The 20,458-nt window shown below is 30.2% G+C and overlaps 1 protein-coding gene across 1 annotated transcript; it reads right to left on the reverse strand.

The window, feature by feature from the left end:
* Positions 1-247: 247 nt before the first annotated feature.
* On the reverse strand, positions 248-20,360 carry LOC142325488 (rhotekin-like). The gene is made up of 7 exons (XM_075367313.1): positions 19,869-20,360; positions 17,406-17,585; positions 16,813-16,907; positions 10,270-10,496; positions 7,758-7,915; positions 6,446-6,558; positions 248-558 (listed from the first exon to the last, which is right to left on the reverse strand). The coding sequence occupies exons 1-7, from the start codon at positions 19,949-19,951 to the stop codon at positions 380-382; spliced, it is 1,035 nt and encodes a 344-aa protein (XP_075223428.1). The 5' UTR covers positions 19,952-20,360; the 3' UTR covers positions 248-379.
* Positions 20,361-20,458: the final 98 nt, after the last annotated feature.

Here is a 20,458-nt window from a genome sequence, read left to right on the forward strand (position 1 = left end):
AATATATGTCTTTCTTTTTTAAATTAAGAAAAAATTATATTATAATAAAAAAAAAAGAACTAAACAACACTTAATGTGACGGTGTAAAAATAATGTACACGACTTAAAAAAGAAAAAGAAGACCTTAAAATTTACTTAATAAATTAAATATCTGATAAATAAAAAATTTTCTTGTTTTTGAGTATACACAATATGTTTTAAATAAATGTATTACTTTGAACAAACATTAATTAAAAACAAACAAAAACACCAAAAAGTGACAGCCATCTTACAACCTTTTTTTTTACAATCATAAAAAGGTGTACTTTATATAGTATTCATGAACGTACAAAACAATATTATATTATATATAAGTGTGGCTAGTATATACAATAATTTATTAGTCATTGCCATTCCTAGAGAATGGCCAGTGTGATCGTGATTTACTGCTTCCACTAGAGCTTAAAGAACGCTCCCGGAATGTGGGAGATGATGAGGAACAGGAACTAAGACTCGTCGATGGAGTTAAATTAAATATCTCCTGAACAGTTGGTCTGTAATCATTCTGCTGAACAGACTCTGAAAAATCATAAAATTTTTAAATGAACAAAACTTAAATTATATTTATACATTTAGGTATATTACATTTCAATATATATATTTTATTGTTGTGATTATTTTTCCAGTAGATTTGATCTTAAGATAAAATAGTTAAATCTTCACTTAAAAAGTATGATTTTTACTTTCTAAGTTTCAAAGGGAGTATTATACTGTGATAAATCATATATGAATAAAACTCTTAATGTTTTTTTTAGGAATGCAATATCTTTTAATGAAAGGTATGTTTTGATCTATTTTTCATGTAAATTTTTTGTATTTTTTTTGTACATTTTTCATGTATCTTTTATGTTTTTCATCTATTTTATTTGTTCTGCTATGATCACCAAGATTAACAACAATCCTAGTGGTTTAGTACAAAATTGGAAATAGCAATTTTCTAATAAACCATAAGTATTATATTAAATAGTTATTAATACATTTAGTATATTTTAGTTAAAATAAAAAGTTAATTTTGCTTTTATATTTAATTTTATTTTAAAAGCTTTTTTTCTTTAGAGTTTAATTACCCCTACACTAATTCATATATCTCTAGTGACTAAAAGTATTTAACAAATTAAATATATACATATTTTTTTTGTATTAACGAATTTATTTCTACAATAATTAAGTACCTTATAATTGCACACTTATTTAATAATAAAACATTAAATATAATTACCGATAAAATTAAATTAATTCAAATAACATCTACAAAGAGAAGACCATAAATGTAAGAAATTTTTCTTGTATGACAAATTTTAAATGAAGTTTTCATCATAACCTTGAAATGAATTTTAAATTTATTGCGATCAATGTAGCAGAACAAAATAACAACTGTCCTGGAGCAAAAAAATCAATATCATGAAGCTAATTTCCAAAAAAATGGTGCAAATAAATAGTTAAAAATAGGTGCTCATCAAAAATTATTATGCAGAACTAAAATAAGAATTATACAACTACTGAGAAAAGTAATTATTAACAGTAAAATAAGTAGCCAAAAACAGAATTTGTAAACTGAAGAATTTCATATTAGTCTGCGTGTGGTTTAGGCATACATGAAGTCATGAATTTCATTGGACATGAATTATGAAAAGCAGATGTAGTGCGACTTGCAAATGGAACACATTACAGAAAAAAAAATACTGCATTACAGAGGTACATAATAAATAAAATATATATACATATAATAAAAAATGATGGATGGTACTAAATAGATGGTTTGGTACTAAAACTGGTAGGAAATGGCCACGGATTAAGTTGAACTTAAGTGGCGTACATGCTTGTGTTGCTGTCTGAATTCCACTAAACGAAGGTGAGCTCCAAGTCTCTGGCCTGACATAGAGATGGCGCCAGCAGGTGTTACTGGCTTCCTATAGAATTATCCTTCACTAGCTTACATATACACATGAGGTCATTACATAAAGAAATGAGATTAGATTTTTGGAGCTAAAGTGGCAACATTGTAAAGTTACTAGTAATCATATGGTTACATGAACAGCTGATTTATATTAAGTATTAATATTTTTTGTCAATTGTTGCCACGTTTCACGCGGCAACAAACTTTTCGTGAAACCAAGTTTTTGTTGTGCATTATAAAACCGCTGCCAACAGGCATGGAATTCCTTGCTCCGGTGGGTGCGGTTGCGCTTTGCAAAGGGCATTTTGTATGAGCATACAACACTGTCGGCGGGGTGAGGCTGCACGCCATTTTGCCATGGTGTATAGCAGCGTTTCGACAGCGGTTTATGGTGGTGAATGTCACGCGGGACTCCATGATGGAGCTGAGCGGGAGTAGACATTCATTCTCCTCTGCCTGGTAGACCAGACCAGAGTCTGTAATTAGTTTTGCACTCAAGTTGAATAAATTAGTGGTAGCTGGGTTCATTAAGGGAACTAGTTCTAAATTTCGTTGTTGTGATCAACACTTTTTGTGGGTTGTTGTTGTATGTTATAGTTATATTGCCTCGAATTATGAGACATTCATGGAATTGGCTCATTAAATAGTAGAACTAGGCACGGGGTTCGCGCTTCTGCGTGTACGCTCTTAGCTTAGTTCTTGAGGGCTATGAAGTAGCATTAGATTTTCGAGTTTTCTTCGGAAGGTGATTTTACTGAGGCGGAATTACTGATTTTGATGTCCCTTGGGGCATTTTCGGGGCATTGTTTTAAACTAGGTGAGAATGGTTCTGAAACATTTTAAAAATTGAAAAGGAAATATGGAGATGATGCTCTGTCACAAGTCCAAGTTTTTAGGTGGTTTAAAGCATTTTCAGATGGCTGGAAATCAGTTGCATATGATCCATGTTCTGGAAAACAGTTAACATCGAAAAGTGATGACAATGTTGGGCAAATCAGATACTTGATACGGTAATACTGGCGATTAACTGTCAGAATGATTGTAGAATTGAATTTAACCATATCACAGTCCATCAAATGTTGACAAAAAATTGGACATGAAAAAGTTTGTACAGAATTCTTCCCAAAAAACCTCACTGTTGGACAGAAAAACAACAAGATGAAAGTATGCCGCGACCTTCTACAGCAAATTGAAAGTGATCATTATTTTCTAAAAAATGTATTACTGGTGATGAATCTTGGATATTTTAAACAAAATGCCAGAGCAAGGAGTGGCACACTTCAAACTCACCACGTCCCAAAATAACAAAAATGAGCAAATCAAAACCACGTTAATTTGTTTCTTCGATAGTAATGGCATTGCCCATAGGAAATTTTGCCTACAGGATAAACAATCAATATGTTTACCAAGAAATTCTTGAAAGACTGCAGAAAAGAGTTCCCTGCGCGAGACCCGCCATCAAAGACAACTGGATGCTGCATCATGACAATGTACGTTTTCATACTGCATTCTCAATTAATGGCAAAGAAAAACATTCCGGTAGTTCCTCAACTACCTTATTCACCTGACTTGAGTCCCTGCGACTTTTTCCTGTTCCCAACTTTAAAAAAACATCTCAAAGGATACCACTTTGGAACAGTAGAAAACATAAATAAAAATATAACCAAGCATCTGAAACATTGCATGGCTTCCCAAAGGAACTAATTCAAAGATGATTCAAGTTGAGTCCATGGCCTTTTTGTGGCCCTAAAAAAGGACACCATCCCGCAGTGGATGATACAGTGATTAAGTGGGTGGAAGGGAAAGAAGAGAGTGCTGTAGTGACCTGTGAAATGATACAAATAAAAGGGTGCGAAGTAGCAAAACTCCATGTAAATTTCAGTGACTTTAAGGCCAGTCATGGGTGAGTAGTGAAATTAATGTAAAGAAAGGGATTCATTTTGAGGCAGACAACTTCTTTGTCTCCACGACTACCAGCAGAATATACTGACAAAGTTTTGGAGTTTCAACGACATGAAAGAGGAAAAAATTAGTACTTCATATCTCAGATTTGAAACGCATGTCTTTTTGAAATACCGCAAACACGACTGTAAACAAAGTTGGCAAATCCAGTGTACTGATGAAAATGGCCAAAGCAGAAAAAATGTGATGCACAGTTATGTTAGCCATTTGTGCAGATGGAAAAAAATTGCCTCCTTATGTCATCTTTAACAGAAAAATGACATAACAGCTGCCTAAAAGAAAGCTGCCATGAAGTTTACATGTTAACATACAAGATAAGGGGTAGATGGACGCAAAACTAATGTGCAACTGGCTAGAAGTTGTTTGAAATCGCCGCCCTGGAGCAATATTAAAGAAACAAGGACTTCTCGTTTTAGATATCTTCTATGGCCATTTTTAAGATTCTGTGAAGAATCGAATCAATGAAATGCACACAGATGCTGCAGTTATTCTAGGAGGCCTCATTTCTCAGCTGCAACCCTTGGACATGAGCATCAATAAGCTGTTCAAGGATCACATTAGGAAGTTTTATACTAAATAGATGGCAGATGGAGACCACACATTCACGAAGGGTGGACAAATGCAGAAACCTTTAATAGAATGATTTTTCAAGTGGATTTTCAAGGCCGGGAAGAAATTACTCTGAAAATGATAATCAAGAGTTTCAAGAAGACTGGCATCTCCTGCGCATTGGATGGAACAGAATATCACTTCATATACAAGGATTCTGACGACACAACTGATGGAGAGACTTACATCGATGATGGTGAAAAAGAGGAAGATGATGAAAGCAGTAGTGATATCGAGTAAACAACTGTGTTCTAGGTAGTTAAAACACAATACTGTACTTTTTGCATTGTTGTTATAGTAATTGCAATTGGTTCAAACTATAAATTCGTAATTCATTCACTTCCGTTTTTAGACATACTGATACCTGTGAACCTGAACAAAGCCACGCCCCTGATGAAAAAGAGTACTCATCCTCAAATAACAAAACTTTTTATCCATATAACTTACAACAGTTAGCATTTAATGAAACATACCGAATTCATAGTCAGTAATACAGCTATTTTTATTTTCATTTTCCAAAATATTAGTTTTTAAGACCCACCTTGAATATAAGACACCCCAAAATTTTGAGATATAATTGCATTAAAAAAGGGGGTCTTATTTTCGAGTAAATACAGTAATTAAATCAATATAATAGTAAATAAAGTATAGTATATATAGTATAATTACAAGTGTCGTCATACTAATGTACTTAATATACTTTAAAATGACATGTATTTAACAAAACTGAAAATTGAATTTTTTTTTTTAAATTTCAGTAAAGAATGTTTATAAGTGAAATGCACAGAAAACCATTGATTTCAGTGCATTTCAATTATAAACGCACCGTCAGAAAACATAGTGGTCATATTAAATTCTGTACCAAACTTAGAAAATCCACAATGATAAAGGCCCATTAATGAACTTATAGATAATAATAATAATAATGAAGAAAAGAGGCAGACAAGTTATTTTGAACAGAAATCATAATACAACAGGGGAAGAGAGTATTACTGAAGAAATACATGTCAAAAGTACACTTCATGATCACAAACTCCTAAACAGGTGAACAAAATTAGACAGCTTGTGTGAGAGTATTATCAGATCAACATAAAGAAAATTTCTGACATCACTCAATATCTGTTGAAACAGTGCAGGAAATCTTATGTTATAAGCATGAAACATGTCACTGCAAATTTTGTGAACAGGCTCCTGAACCCCAAACTAAGGAACACTGAATAAAAATTTTTCAAGATCATCAGCAAACCAGGGTGATCCAAATTTCATGAATCAGTAATGAGTATTAGATTTAAAGCTGCAATCCACAGACTAAGCAGCAATATTTGTAGTGGAAAGTGCAAAAATGAAGCATATGATTATCATATATAGACCAAAAAAAAAGGAAAGGCAAATCACGAATGCAACTGATGTTCATTATTTTCTATTCATGGGATTGTAATCCATGAATACAAATTCAAGGTTCACACTCCCAATTCTGTAAGATGCTTATACTGTATAAGGCTTCTGAAGAAGGATGTTCAAAGTAAATGACCAAACTGAGGTCCCAGACCAGATAAGCAATGTTTCCATTCACTCAGCTGACAAAACAGCATAATTTTCAGTGCTTCATTGTTGTTCTACACCTTCATCCTTGCTGAATTTGGCCTCCTGTAACTTCTTTCAACCCAAGATAATGCTCAAGCAGAAAGTTGGCTGTTTTATCATCGAGCAAAAGAGCCAGTATGTGCTTGACAAGCTTAACGACCAGAGTATGTCTTCTTCAGAGCATTTTAACAGCAGGAGAAGCACTGAGAGCAGATTCTGGTGCGCATGGATTTCAAAGGACGTACCCATTCTTAAATAGGGTACTTTTAATTATTGGCTCAGTTTAATTTTTTGCAATACGATGAAAATATAGGAAAAGAGATTAATTTTTGTCAACGTATGCATGCTACTCACCAATGAGAGGAGTTTCATCATACAAGGATCCCTGCCTGATAGGTCGTGTAAATACTTGTCTCCCTGATCCTGGAGTTTGTATTTCCATTACTTGTTCAGCTGCTCCTTTCCATCTAAATATACAAAACACCAAAATAACCACCAATACACCAAATAACACTTTGTACAAAATAACACTGCTGTTGAAACATACAACCTACAAGGTTTGACAGGTTTAAACTGCTATCAGACCTTGTATTTTGACAGCATCATGGTTGTCAAAAAATAGCCAACACTAATAAATTTAGTGTGAAGAAAGGGTAATTACCTTCAAAAAACTTGCATTCAAGGAAACAGTCGGATATGAAGCAGCAATCGTAATTATATATTGGATAAGTTATTGTGAGAATACTGACTTTTATCAAGCTTACAAAGGTTATGAAAATAGAAGTTGGTCTCTGTAAGATGAATGAAGAATTTAAATTCTCTAGATGTTTTGAGAAATTGAAAAAGGATATAAAAGGCTCAAATACAACCAGCTCTTCAATATAAAAATGCACCTGTACAACTGTGCAGCTTTTGGTAGATAGCAAAAAATGTACATTTCATATTTACAGCAGATACCTAGGTTTAAATTTGGTTTCGTTTCTCAAAAGTATAACTGAAGGTGAAAGGATAATGTTTTGACACCAAAGAAGAAATTCACATCAATTCAAAGGTGGGGCCTACTGGGCTTCAAGCGAAGTATTCAAGGCATATTCCAAGCCTTCGTATATTTTTTCCTGTTTAGCCTTCGGGAATCACAGTCAGGTATTACTTCAGAGGATGATATATATAAGTGTAAGAGAAGTGTATTCTCGTAGAGTTTCAGATCTACCATTTCTGAGATGTGTGGTTAATTGAAATCCAACCACCAAAGAACACCAGTATCCACAATCTAGTATTCAAATCCATATAAAAGTAACTGCTTTATTAGGATTTGAACATTGGAACTCCTGACTTTAAAATCAGCTGATTTTCAAAGATGTGTTCACCACTAGACCAACCCGGTCGATCGTCATATGTTACTTAATCTTTCATAACTGACTCTGCCCAAATGTAATGCAAGCATTCAATTAAATATTGTAATGTTATAAGCAAATGTTATAATTGACAACATTAAATAATATTTTATAACCACAAATTAAAACACTACAATAATTCAACTGAGTTATATTACTCAATAATGTTTATAAACAACACTTTTTGACTTTTACAATTTTATAAAAAGATCTACATCAATACATTTAATTACATAATTTATACATAAAAAAAAATTAACAGGCATATTTACCGTTTATGATCAAATGTATGATGTAGCAAATGCCTAAGCCATTGATCTCTTTCTTCTAGGCTAGAAGCTCGAACTAGCGCTACAATATTTTTACCTTCAACCTCATTAACAATTTCTAAATCAATTTGGGAAGATTTGCTGCTCCTTATCACAGTTGTCTAGAAACAAAATGGAAGCAATAAGTACATTATAATAAAATTCAAACCGATCAATATATTTAAACATATTACATTGCAATCAATACAGAATGGGTCAATGCAGAATGCAATGGTCTTTCTCTAAAGGTTACCAAGTAATTCATATGGTTAAGAAAATTTTAAGTAAAAATGTACATTAAACCTTAACATATTGAAGAGATCGTTATATAAAAAGAAAAAAATAAATAATCAAACTGAGGAATTTACATTATCACAAAAATATGACATCACATCAAAGGAAAATGCATTTATATTATATAAAAAAGTCATTAAATTAATTAAACAGCCTTAAGCAACAAAATAATGATACAGTATATAATACTATATATATATATATATATATATATATATATATATATATATATATATTTATTTATTTGTTCATATATATATATATATATATATTATATTATTCTTGAAATATATATATTTTAACCAATATTTATATTTCACCCATAATTCAGACTGACAATTAATAGTAAATATATAATGAAGCAAACAGTGTAATGGCTTAAAAGTAATTGGTCAACACCCAGTAAGGGGATACCACATTTGCTTGGTGACAGCTCTTACGATAACAATCTGTTAGTAAAATTGTGAATGTAACCAACCTTGCAATGTTAACTGTATAACATTACAGTGCCAACTTTTAACTGCCAAATGAAGCGAACTGTTCTAAATTCGTGAAATTAATAGCTTGTTAGTAATTAGTATGTTTATGATAATTTTTATTTTTGTGCATTAGACAAAATGTGTCATGACAAAAATGTAGATTTAATGCAGCTTTACAGAAAGAGTATCCAGTGCTTAAAATTATAAAAATAAATTATTTAGTGCTTTGTGAAGTATGTATGTTGTGTGATATTGGCAGCAAGTAAAGATCGTACAAATCTGAATCTCAGCATCTGTCTTCTGATACATAAAAGATCAGTAATTAGTGCTCATTCTTCTGAAACAGTAGACAAATATTTTGTAAAAGATATTGGACAAGAAAATCCACAAGTACATCCTCAGAACATCTGCACAAGAACATCCTCTAGTTGTCATACAGGTTTTTAAAAATAGTTTAAACAGATCTTATCTCTGGTTCCTGCTAATGTTGGGCTAATTCAATTTTAGAATTCTTTTTTCATTAATGTTTTTATTCCATAATAAAACCCAAGCCATGGAACGTTATAGTAACTCTATAGTGGAAATAATGTCAACTCTAATCTCAGTGGAAAGGTAGAAAGAAAGGAGGTCAAGAAAGCAAAGGAGCTTATTAAAGATAGTGAGGAAAATGAGTATCAGTGTTTACAAAAAAAAAAAAAAAAAGATAACTGGACGTATGTTACATATATTACAGATATTTACGGTATCTTATGTGAACTCAATATACCCACCAGTTCCATACTTGCCAGGAACTCCATAAAATTCTTCACAGTGGGTTGATATTGAGAAGTAAAATTAATGCAGGAAAAAGGAGCTATTATTCAGGAATCCCTTCAGTTTGATCAACTCTCAAATCTGAAAAATTTCTTGACAAGAAAGGACGGTGATAAAGAATTCAGTGAAGTATTGTCTCATAAAAGGTGGGTGTGCTATTTCAGTGTTAGTGAAGTGTATATATTTTATACTACATATATAAAACAACCAAAAAGAAAAGGCGGTTTCAAGTTATCTAGAACTTATCTGTCTATTCCAAAAGTTCCACGTATTTTCATCAGTGTATTCAGTATGAATTCACTAATAAAGTAATTTTTTTGCACGTTGCATTTTTTATTTTAATGGATGTGATGGTATAAAGAATATGACATGGCCATTAATAAAAAAGTAACTCCACTGACTAACATCTTCAAAATACCAGCCCTAACAAGAAGCTAACTAAACTTTCAGAAATTATTTTTCCTTCAAAATATTGTTGAAAATTACCAGTGGATGCTAAAAATATTTATAAAAATTTTGCATTCCACAAAGCAATATAAAAAACACTAAAATGTTATCAAAATTATGTAAATTTTTTAAAAGAATTTAATCTTTTTTTTGATAAAAAAAATCATTTTTAAATACAAATCATCGTAGTATTACATTGAACAATACACATGTAAAAAATGTTCATAAAAATTCTACACTCCTACAATTTAAAGATATTCACCATTGAAATATTTCCAAGATCATGAAAAAAAGTTGCTTTGACATTCAACTTGGCTAGTTTGTTAATATTTATAATATACAACTGTAAAACAAATGAATACTGCCAAAAGAAATCATTACTAAATTTATAAGTATTTCTTTAAAAAATTATGTAATCAAAACAGTAAAAGGCAAAAACTCACTCTATCTACAGCAATTGAGGTAAGAGGATCAGCTGCTTCTAGCCATGCTTCTCTATCTTTCCAGAAGTGCAACGTGAAAGCCTGCAGCTGTGCCCAAGATGGTCGAGGCCGTAGTAGGTGTGGTAGAGTTAATGGACCTGACAGCACTGGTTGTGATATACAATTTGGTTGGGCTGCCAATCGACAGCAGAAGTGACCAAATAAGGGCAGCTGATGACTGCGCACTTCTAAGCGAAACAGAAATAATATCAGTGTTATATGAGCTGAAGGCACAAAAGAGTAAAACAATAAATTTTAGAATTTTATTATTGTTACAAAAAACAATTTTTTTAACCTTTTCTTTAAAAAAATAGTATTAAAATTAGAAGGTATAAAGAATTAAATTTTTTTCATAATTTTAGAAAAAAACCAATGAATGTTTATTATTACCACATTAAGCGCTTGTTTTTTTTAATCTCCTGGACCCCAAATACAGAGGCAATATTTTTACTTGCAAGAACTAGATTAATAAATAATGGTTACTATGCTGTTTGATATTTTTATCCTCAGAAATACAAAAAAGTCTTGTGACCAACTGGTTCCACTGGCTTGCTGACCGAATTTTGATCGGAGATACAGATGAGACCAACCAGTCACATAAGTTTTCCCTTACAAAATATTAATTTTAGTTCAGAACAATATTCACAATACTTAAAAAGTAATGAAATTATCATTACTTATTATGATTAATAGTTTTATTTTATTTCTATTATAAGATTTATTATAGATTTCTATATAAAGATTTATCTATTTATTATTTACTTAAGAAAAAAATATCTTTTTGTTGAGAATGTGTAATCTTTGATTAAATTGTTTGATTTACAAAGAACCAACAGCTTTCAAAATATATATATATATATCCTGCTGGTAACCAACTTGAAGTTTCTGTTGGTATAGCACTAGTATCACTGTTAGGTGATTACAGTTTTCATGTTCTGTGGGCAGATTATTATGAGAAATATTGGAAATATTTCTGTTAATTTATTTCTACTCAATCTGTTAATTCGAACCAATGTAAATCTTCAACATTTAAATCATCACTGTCTTATGAATCAAATTCGCAAAATTCAAATTCAGAATCACTATCTTCACAGTCCAGGCAATCTTCTATGTTGGAATCTAAACACAAGCAAGTTTTTCTTTATAAAGCACTTTTTTGCTCTGGAATGTCTTTTTTTTCCTCTAGTAATTTGATAATAATGTAATGAAAATATGACTATATAACTATTTATGAAAAAAGAAGTAAAAAATTTAAAAAAAAGAAAAGAAATTAAAAATATGATACAATGAATACAAAAGTGAGCATATAGAATAACAAAATATATAGTACCAATCATTCAGTATAACACTTCATACTTGAATGAACAAATGCCACAGTACTACCTAGGATGACACTGGCATGCTTATAGACAGAATATCACGAGTCAACTTCATATCGGCTGGTTCCACAGGTAGGTGGCATGTCGGCAGCAATGTGAATGACCAGACTCAAAAGCAATGAACATTTTAAACAATGCCTCCAGTGCGCAAAATGAAACAAATTTTGGCTATGGACCCATATATCTTATCAACAACATGTTATAAAAATTGGTCATGACTTGTTTTAAAGTTGTCCTTTTTGTTAATAACTTAATGTGCATTGTAAAAACAGACTAATTTAAAAAGCTACTAATAAGGAAAAAAGTTTCATATTTTTACCACATTTTTCACCTAAGTCGAATTTAAAAGCAAAGAGCTTATGTAATTTAACAACAATGTTTCCTTTAAAATATGTAATCTTTACACTTTTTTATTATGTTAACAACATTTCAGCACTGAAGTTCGAAGAGTTAGGGAAAATAAATTTTTAAAGAATTTTTACTTCCTTTCCTGAGGCAACTGTTTCACACATTGTTATTCTAGACAATGGTTTTTTCATGACACCTTTGTTCGTAGTGTTTTAGCTTTGTGTCTCCAGTTGAAATATTCAACAGTAGGCTACCCTACTTTGGCAAAAAAAGAGAAAAATATTTTTGGCATTTACCCATGAAATCTTTTGAATGATTAATTGATTTAAATTTGAAGTATTTTTTTTAGTTGATCCTTTAATTTTTTTTTATAAGGATAATTAGAATTTAAATTGCAAAGTGACTTAAAAAAACCACAGTTTTTTTATCTATTCAGAATGCAGAAAAGAACAGACAAGAATAAAACTGAAACTAATTTCCTTGAAAATTGATGAGGTCCAACCTTTTTGTTTTTGCAAAACCTTTTTCACGATTTACTACACAAGGATGAATTTTAGAAAAAAAAACTTCAAGCTATGAAAATGGAATATAATATGGGATGAATGGGAAGTCCCTTTACACTGTAATAAATCCAGCTTCATCAGGCTCTATTGCTGCCAATGTCATGGCTACATTGCTCACTGGTGGTGGAAAAGATGGGAAGGATAAACCGTGATGATGATTGTCTGGTGCGTTCATTAGTAGTGGTATGACTTTAGTCGTAGTCAAATGTGAAACGGTGGCAGATATAAGTGCGTTCAATGTTGAGGAGCATTTGCTAGCTTGTAAATGGGTCCATGAAAGTCCACATATTGATAAAAGATTGGAGAACATTACAACTGACTTCTTTGTGCGTTTTGGGAAATCTTCATCACGGCAAACGTGACTGACATGGGAGAAGAAGGCTTTTGCAATGGGAAGTGTTCTTGATTGTCCACCACACAGTGGGAAGCCAAGCTGAGACATATGCTACTGTGAAAGCATAAATTCAACAATCACTGAAGAAATCAAAGTGCATATGTTTTCCAGAGTTATGCATTCCAAGATCGACAATGCAAGACCATATGCAGAAGGACTTGAATGTTTTTGTCCAGACACAGTTAATGAGTTGAGTGAAAATGACCTTGATAAACATGTTTATGCATGTCAGTTATTGCTTAAACACTTTCCCAGAGCAAAAGATAAAAACAGTATCATGTTCTCAGACGAATGTGCGATTTATCAAAGCTCTCGTAATCAAAATGTTATTTTTGTGGATAAAAGGCAATCCTCAGTTTTTTGAGGAAATCAAATAGCATCCGTTTCATGTTATGATTTAGGCTGGGATGACAGCTGACCACCTCCTTGGTCCTTATTTTTTCAAGGTGCAGTTAATCAACAGTTATATGAGAATGGTCAGCGAATAACTTACCCCCAAAATTAATGACAAAGGATTGCTGACATCATTACATTTCAGCAAGCTCCAATGCATTTTACTTTGAATGTCTGACCACACCTCAATGAAATTTTTCCAAATCGTTGAATCATATGTGGGTCAGAAGAGTTACCAGCTCTACTGCCTTGGTCAGCAAGAAGCCCTGACACCACCACATATAACAATGTACTCAGATGTTATGTAAAAGAGATCTGAAAACACAGATATAGCAGCATTTGAAATAATTACCCCTGATACTCTATTTCGGATGGACATAACCACATGGAGGCACATACAGCTATGCTTTGAACACGGTAGAACCCACACAGACGTTTTAGATCCATACAAACTAAGCTGCATCTATCCTAACAATTTCATAACTAATGTAAAAGGACTTCCTGTTAACTCTGTCAATTTTTGATTATCAAAATAAATTTTCGAAATTAAATAAAACTTCAAAACAGGATTTCTTCCCCATCTTACCAGAACAATTTTTTTTATTTACTTGATTATTTTAATAAAAAATTTCAGAACAAAGAATTGAACAAAATTTTAAATATTTTTATAAAACCTTTTTATAATTCTAAAAGTGGGTTCCTTTCCAAATAAAAACGAGTATGTGGAGGAACACGGTAGACAACTCAGCTTGCATATAATGAAGCACTGATAATGTTCTACACTTACACCTATTAATACATCAAACATAATATATAATTTATCTATTATTGTAAAGAATTAATAAATCTGGCATTTAAACAACAAAAGCATATAAAATACAACTGCAGAAACTTCGGATATCATAAAATATATACAACATATCAATTAACTATGTATGATATATAATTATATGGTATGAATAGATTACAGTTGTACATAAAATATATAATTAAAAGTAATATATTCTCTTCTGAAGTATTAAGAATGTTATATTTCTACTTCATTTTCATTTGCATTATGATCTTTATAAAAGCACTGAACTGGAGTTCATTATCAGCAAAAGAAAATTAGTCTTGTTTTGACAGATAGCAAGAGTTCTGTAAATATTCTAAATCTCTCTTTGTCAAATATGGCATTATGAATGTATATTTACATCAGTTTACTCAATATTAAAATGTAACAGAATAATTTTGACTTTCAGACAATTTTTATTTGTATAATAAGAATTTGATTGATCTTTCTATTTTAAGAGTGAATAAAGTGCAAAACAAGTTACAAGACTAACAAACTGAAATACTTCACAAAATCAATGATTACCTAAATTTAATATAACCATGGCTTTACAACTCATAAATCATTTCATTTCTTAAATTAATTTTTTTTATTAATGATTTTAATTTTATGTGATATTTTACAATCTATTAATAAAATTTATATCATCAAGATGTCTATTCCCTGTAACTGTAACACCTGACATGTAAATGATTAACTCCCAGCCCTGTTATTATAAAGTATACAACTGGAATACAATTTAAGAAGTCAAACTTAGCCCACAATTTACTTTACCAAAATATGACTCTGAATACTCATTTAATTATTTATTTCCTTTCTTTATACAACTATATGCTAACCACCTAATTATAACTGCTGATGAAAGATGAACTTTCGTAGCCCATGAAAACTGTTAAGGCAGAAGCACTACCATTCCACCGTCACCGAATGGATGTATTTTGGAAAAAAATTTAGTTAAGACAATATTTTTGTGTGACACATATAGTACACAGGTCAACTTGTGTAAAATTAGTAACCACATTTGGTATATAAGGTTCAAATGTAGGTGGTCGTAAATGTTTGGTGGTGATCAGTGCACAAGACATTTGTAAATTGAAATTTCTATGAATTTCCATATTTTTAAGAAACAAAGTTGATATTGGCAAATACAACAACAGATAATTAATTATAAAAAATTAATCTGACATATTTAAAAAAAAAATTTTTTTAATGTAACAATTCTTAAAATCCTAGCAAAAATTATTGGAAAAACTGATAATCTTAATTTTAACAGAAACAAAATAATTTAACAGAAATTAAATAATGTTTTTGACAAGAATGAGGGTCAAGTCTTTATCACCTAACTAGGAAGCTTGTTTACAATTGATAAATTCAGTAGAAAAACATTTCCTTCTCGTTCATTTTCTGATTATAAAAAAAATTGAGGATATTTTTTGAAAGTGTAACAAAAAATAAAAATTAGAATGAAATAAATAACTGCCAACAACAAAAATAAATATTATTCCTCCCCATACCTAATTAACAATTCCACTTTAAACAAAATATAAAACAAAAATAATTTAACCATTAAATAATTTTTCTAAAAAATATTGTTGGATAAAACATTCACTAATGTAAAATTGTAAAATCCTGCACTATGATTGAAAATCTTTAGTGGTTATTGGGACTTTATAACTGGTAAGCTGTTGATTTCATAAATATCTATTTACATAAAACAGCTGTTAGAAATGGTTAAAAGTTGTACATCACAATTATTCACACTGGATAAAAAAAAACTAAACCTAAGTCCATTAGGCATTCACTGGGTCTTAGCAAGACTTTCATCCATTTACAGCAATAAATTTTGTGACATTAGGTGGTACCCAAAGCATCTTTGAATGTAAGAAAGTAGGTATATGCAATTCTTTCAGTCAAACAAGTGTGCACATAAATTGGTATACATGGATCAGTGGTAAAACTGCTTAGTTCATTAGTTAAACCACACTGTTAGTTCAAGTAACTGTATTAGTTGATACATATGATTCACAGTTAACAGTATTAATGACAAATTAAGATTGATATAAATAATCTAAAATTAGTAGGGAGAAATCCTGAATTTATGAAATTTTAATTAATGTGAATTTCACAATGAAATTTTCTATTTGATACTATGTAATAATAATAGTAAAATATATTGAACTCATTTTTAAAAACATTTTGCTTTACATTACAAAAAAATCATGAGTCCTTAATTTGTTTCTATTAACTATTATTGCCAAATTTTTATTTTATTAATTCTTCTAACTACTAGAGAAAGGATGTTTGCTTGATATTCTTGAATAAAATAAAGGAAAAAAGATCCTCTTTACATTACATTAAAGTTATCAGTATATAGTATATTAAAAAAGGGAAAACAATTATCTGAGAGAATTATACAGATTGACCATTTAAAACGATAAATTAACATCTGCACATAACGCATTACTGAGTTACTGTCCGACTATAAAAGAACAAGCACATTTTTGAGTAAAACACAAAAAAAATGGAACTTACAGACAAAGAAACAAAGCTGCATTTTAAATATATGAACTAAGTAAATTTTAATTAAATAGTTACCAGTATTTTCCAGTTTTAGATCATGAGTACGGATACTATCATGAATATCATCCAACGTAAGTCGAGCTGAAGCCATCAGCTCAAAATGTGGACCTCTGTAACAAATGAAATTGTAAGAATAAAAAAAAATCCGTGCAACAATGTATATCATTAATAGCAGTGATACAATTAAATGCTAATCGAACAAATAAATAAAAATTTCATAGAAATAGACACCAAAGTTGGATCTCTAAAAATATTTATTAACTGTGTAATACTAATTCTACTCATAAAAAAAATTTATTTAAACAAATTTCAAAACTAAAAAAAACAAAAATTTAATTTGTTTATTTGAGAATTTAAATGTAAATATTATCGAAATGCAACCAAAAGACCTCTTCTGGGATCAAAATGCTTCCTTAGTACAATTATAAATGGCAGGAAAACTAAACTAAAAAATAATGAAAAGTCATCTTAATGTACTGAAATAAATCACAGCTATAAATTACTTAGAACCTGCTTTATAAAAATATTATTTACTTCGGTAAAAGCAAAGCTATTACTTACTAATTAAAAATGGCAAAAAACAACTAAAAATTAAATTTAATACATACATTTTACCAGTATTAAGTTCATCTCTTAAAGAAGCAGCTAATTTTTTTCCAACAGTTCTACTAATGGATGAATGAACTGTCTTTTTAACCTTGCGTGGTGTACTAGCAATGCTGAGGTCATCACGTAAAATATGGCTATAAACTTCAAGTTGAAAAACAAAATCACTCGGTATTTCATTGCTGTAACAAAAATAAAAATAAATAAATAGACTATAATGATGCATTAATTTAAGAAATATTTTGAAACTCCTATAATTATTAAAGTTTTACTTTTGAAAAAACTTTAAGGCAAATACTAACTGAACACGTGCAATCTTAATCTTAATTGAATACAAATTATTCAGTTTATTATTATTATTTATTTTTTATATTTAACTTCATCAACTGTTTTAACATTAATAAGTGTCAACAGCATGAAGTGAAGCTATATCCAGCATTCAATAAATATGATATTTATAGAAACCAGTTCAAATGGCATGACTTGGATAATTGGAATTTTATCTTGTTTCCAGGATTCTCCCTGAAACAGATGTCATGTTGTAAGCAGAATGAAGTTTATCATCTTACCTGTGACATGTTATAAACACAGGTATTAAAGTTAACAAAGTTCTATTTCGGATCCATACAATAGCAAGTGCAATAATTGATTATATTTATTTGTCTCTTCCTCATTACAACATTAAAACAAATAGATTTCTGCTAACTAAAAACTGAAAGAGCTAAACAATATCAGGATGAAAATAATCTTGCACCTGCAAGCATAATAATAATAATAATAAAGCAAGCATAATAATTTTGCACCTGTAGCAAAAATCTGTTGTTAAATGAAGAACTTCATATACCGAATGATTAGTGGATTTCAAGTTTTTCATAAAATAAAAATAATCGTAAATAAAAAATGTTTAACTGTTTTAGATAATCACATTCAAAAGCATAAAATTAGCCTAAAACAGCCAAAATCAACTCAGATTTCCTACTACTACCTCATACAAACTATTCATCTTTTGTCTCATAGTTTATATCTTGTTATAGGGGGCGTATATGAGGTGAGATTATAATGGAGAAATCTAAGTATGAAAAGTTTCAGTAGTTTAGGCTGTTATTAAACTCATTTTATGTGTTTGACTGTGACTAAAATTCTTTTTTCAATCATTAGTTTTTTTTTATAACCAAAGGTGAGAATTCTCATTTCGTGGTGAGTTTTTTATTTATTTATAAATTACCGACATTCTTCATAATTTTTTTATATTTTTTTGATTGAAAAAAAATTAAATACTCAGTGAAAATTGCCTTTAATTATTAAACTATAATTAATCTTACTTAACGTATATACTTTATATTATCATATAAAGCCATTTTAACTTTAATTAAAACCTTTAAGTTAGTTTTCTTAAAGCATTAAAATTATTTTGATCCCAGTTTATATTAGACTAGCAGTTTTAATAGTTTATTTTTGTTTTATGTTTACTTCTTAATATATCTTTTATCAATGATTATAATTTCTTAACAGTTCAAATCCACAATCATTAAGTATTATTATTATCAGTATTAATCTGTAGATCTCCACACATGGGCATTTTTATTAGGCTTCCACACTGGGCATTTTTTTCATAAGTAAAAAAATGTATCTTTCATTCAAAAAATACTACAATGTAATTGGAGATCAATTGCAACTGTGAGCAAAATAGTATAAATAAAATAACTATTTATTAATTAATGATAAAATTTATTATATTATAAATATATACTTATCTACAAAATACTACAAACTTACAAAACTAAAACATCAGGAAATGTGAGGTCAGTAAGTGAACGATCTACAGGACATAGTAATGTAGTGTCATATACTTCAGTGCCGATTCTAGCAAGGCAGAATACAGCAAACCGCTGTATTCTGCCTTGCCGTGATATGACTGAACAAGAGAAGTTCAGTCATATCACTGGTCAAAGACTTACGCTACAGTACATCCATTTCTCATATATTTTAAAAAAGAAGGAAAATTACAAAACCAAAAATGAACCAAATCAGTACTTGAAGCATAGTAAAAACACTAACACGAGTTAAATAATTTTTTTATTTTTCTGATGGCTAAGGCCAGTATAAAAACAAAAGCAATTTCATAAATTTGTGCTACCATCAAGAAGATTTTGAAATTGCAGGTGAATGACATTTTTTTGCCTCATATCATGGAAAAGGACCATATGAATGGTATTGGTAGAACTGTAAAAACAACTGGCTAAAGCAAGCCTTCAAAGGACAGTCAACAATCAAGTTGTTACACCTTCTGAAATGTACAATTGTTGTAAAGACAATATTAAAAATATAACATTTATTTCCTGCCCTAATAAAAACGTTCAAGAGACTGAAGAATACCTTAGTTCTCATTATCAGGTAATCACAACAGTTCCAGAAACCTTTCACAGTTATGTTTCAACAAGTCAGAAATGTATTCTGAGACTCACCTGGGTGGTCTAGTGAACGCATCTTTACAAATCAGCTGATTTGGAAGTCGAGAGTTCCAACGTTCAAGTCCTATTAAAGTCATTATTTTTACACGGATTTGAATACTGATGATCTGTTTTATCACATGTTGATTATTTATATGCCCGATTCTCTTATCATGTAAGTTTAGTTCATTATCCACCAGAATGTTGACTTGACTTTTTCAGTATTGTATTTTTCATCAACTTTTTTTTTAGTATTTTCTTTGTGTAAAATGATGTTTAAAGTATAATTCATTCATAGAGAGGTGTAATCAATTCCCCCATCATATTAGGGTTTTGATTTATTAAATTGACCCATTACACACCAACATTAGTATATATTATAAATTGTATCTAATGTTAATTAGATAAGTTTAGCAAGCATTAGGTTAAGTTTGGTTAGGTAATATTTCTATGTACTGACTTCATATATCAACATAATCAAACTTCCCAATGTTCGCTAACCTCATCTAATTAACATTAAGCATAAAAATTATATACATAATGGTACAGAAGACTGCATACTAAAGAAGGATTGTACATCTTACCAAAGTATTCATTTCCTATTT

This window comes from Lycorma delicatula, chromosome 5 (assembly GCF_047948215.1).
Source record: "Lycorma delicatula isolate Av1 chromosome 5, ASM4794821v1, whole genome shotgun sequence".
In the NCBI taxonomy this organism is placed as follows: Eukaryota; Metazoa; Arthropoda; class Insecta; order Hemiptera; family Fulgoridae; genus Lycorma; species Lycorma delicatula.

Excerpts from the sequence above, each read along its gene's own strand:
- LOC142325488 (XM_075367313.1), bottom strand. The coding sequence starts at position 19,951 with ATGACTTTAATAGGACTTGAACGTTGGAACTCTCGACTTCCAAATCAG. Across the intron at positions 17,586-19,868 it reads GCGTTCACTAGACCACCCAG|CAATGAAATACCGAGTGATT; the intron begins GTGAGTCTCAGA and ends TTTTTGTTACAG. Across the intron at positions 10,497-16,812 it reads TCTAAAACTGGAAAATACTG|AAGTGCGCAGTCATCAGCTG; the intron begins GTAACTATTTAA and ends TGTTTCGCTTAG.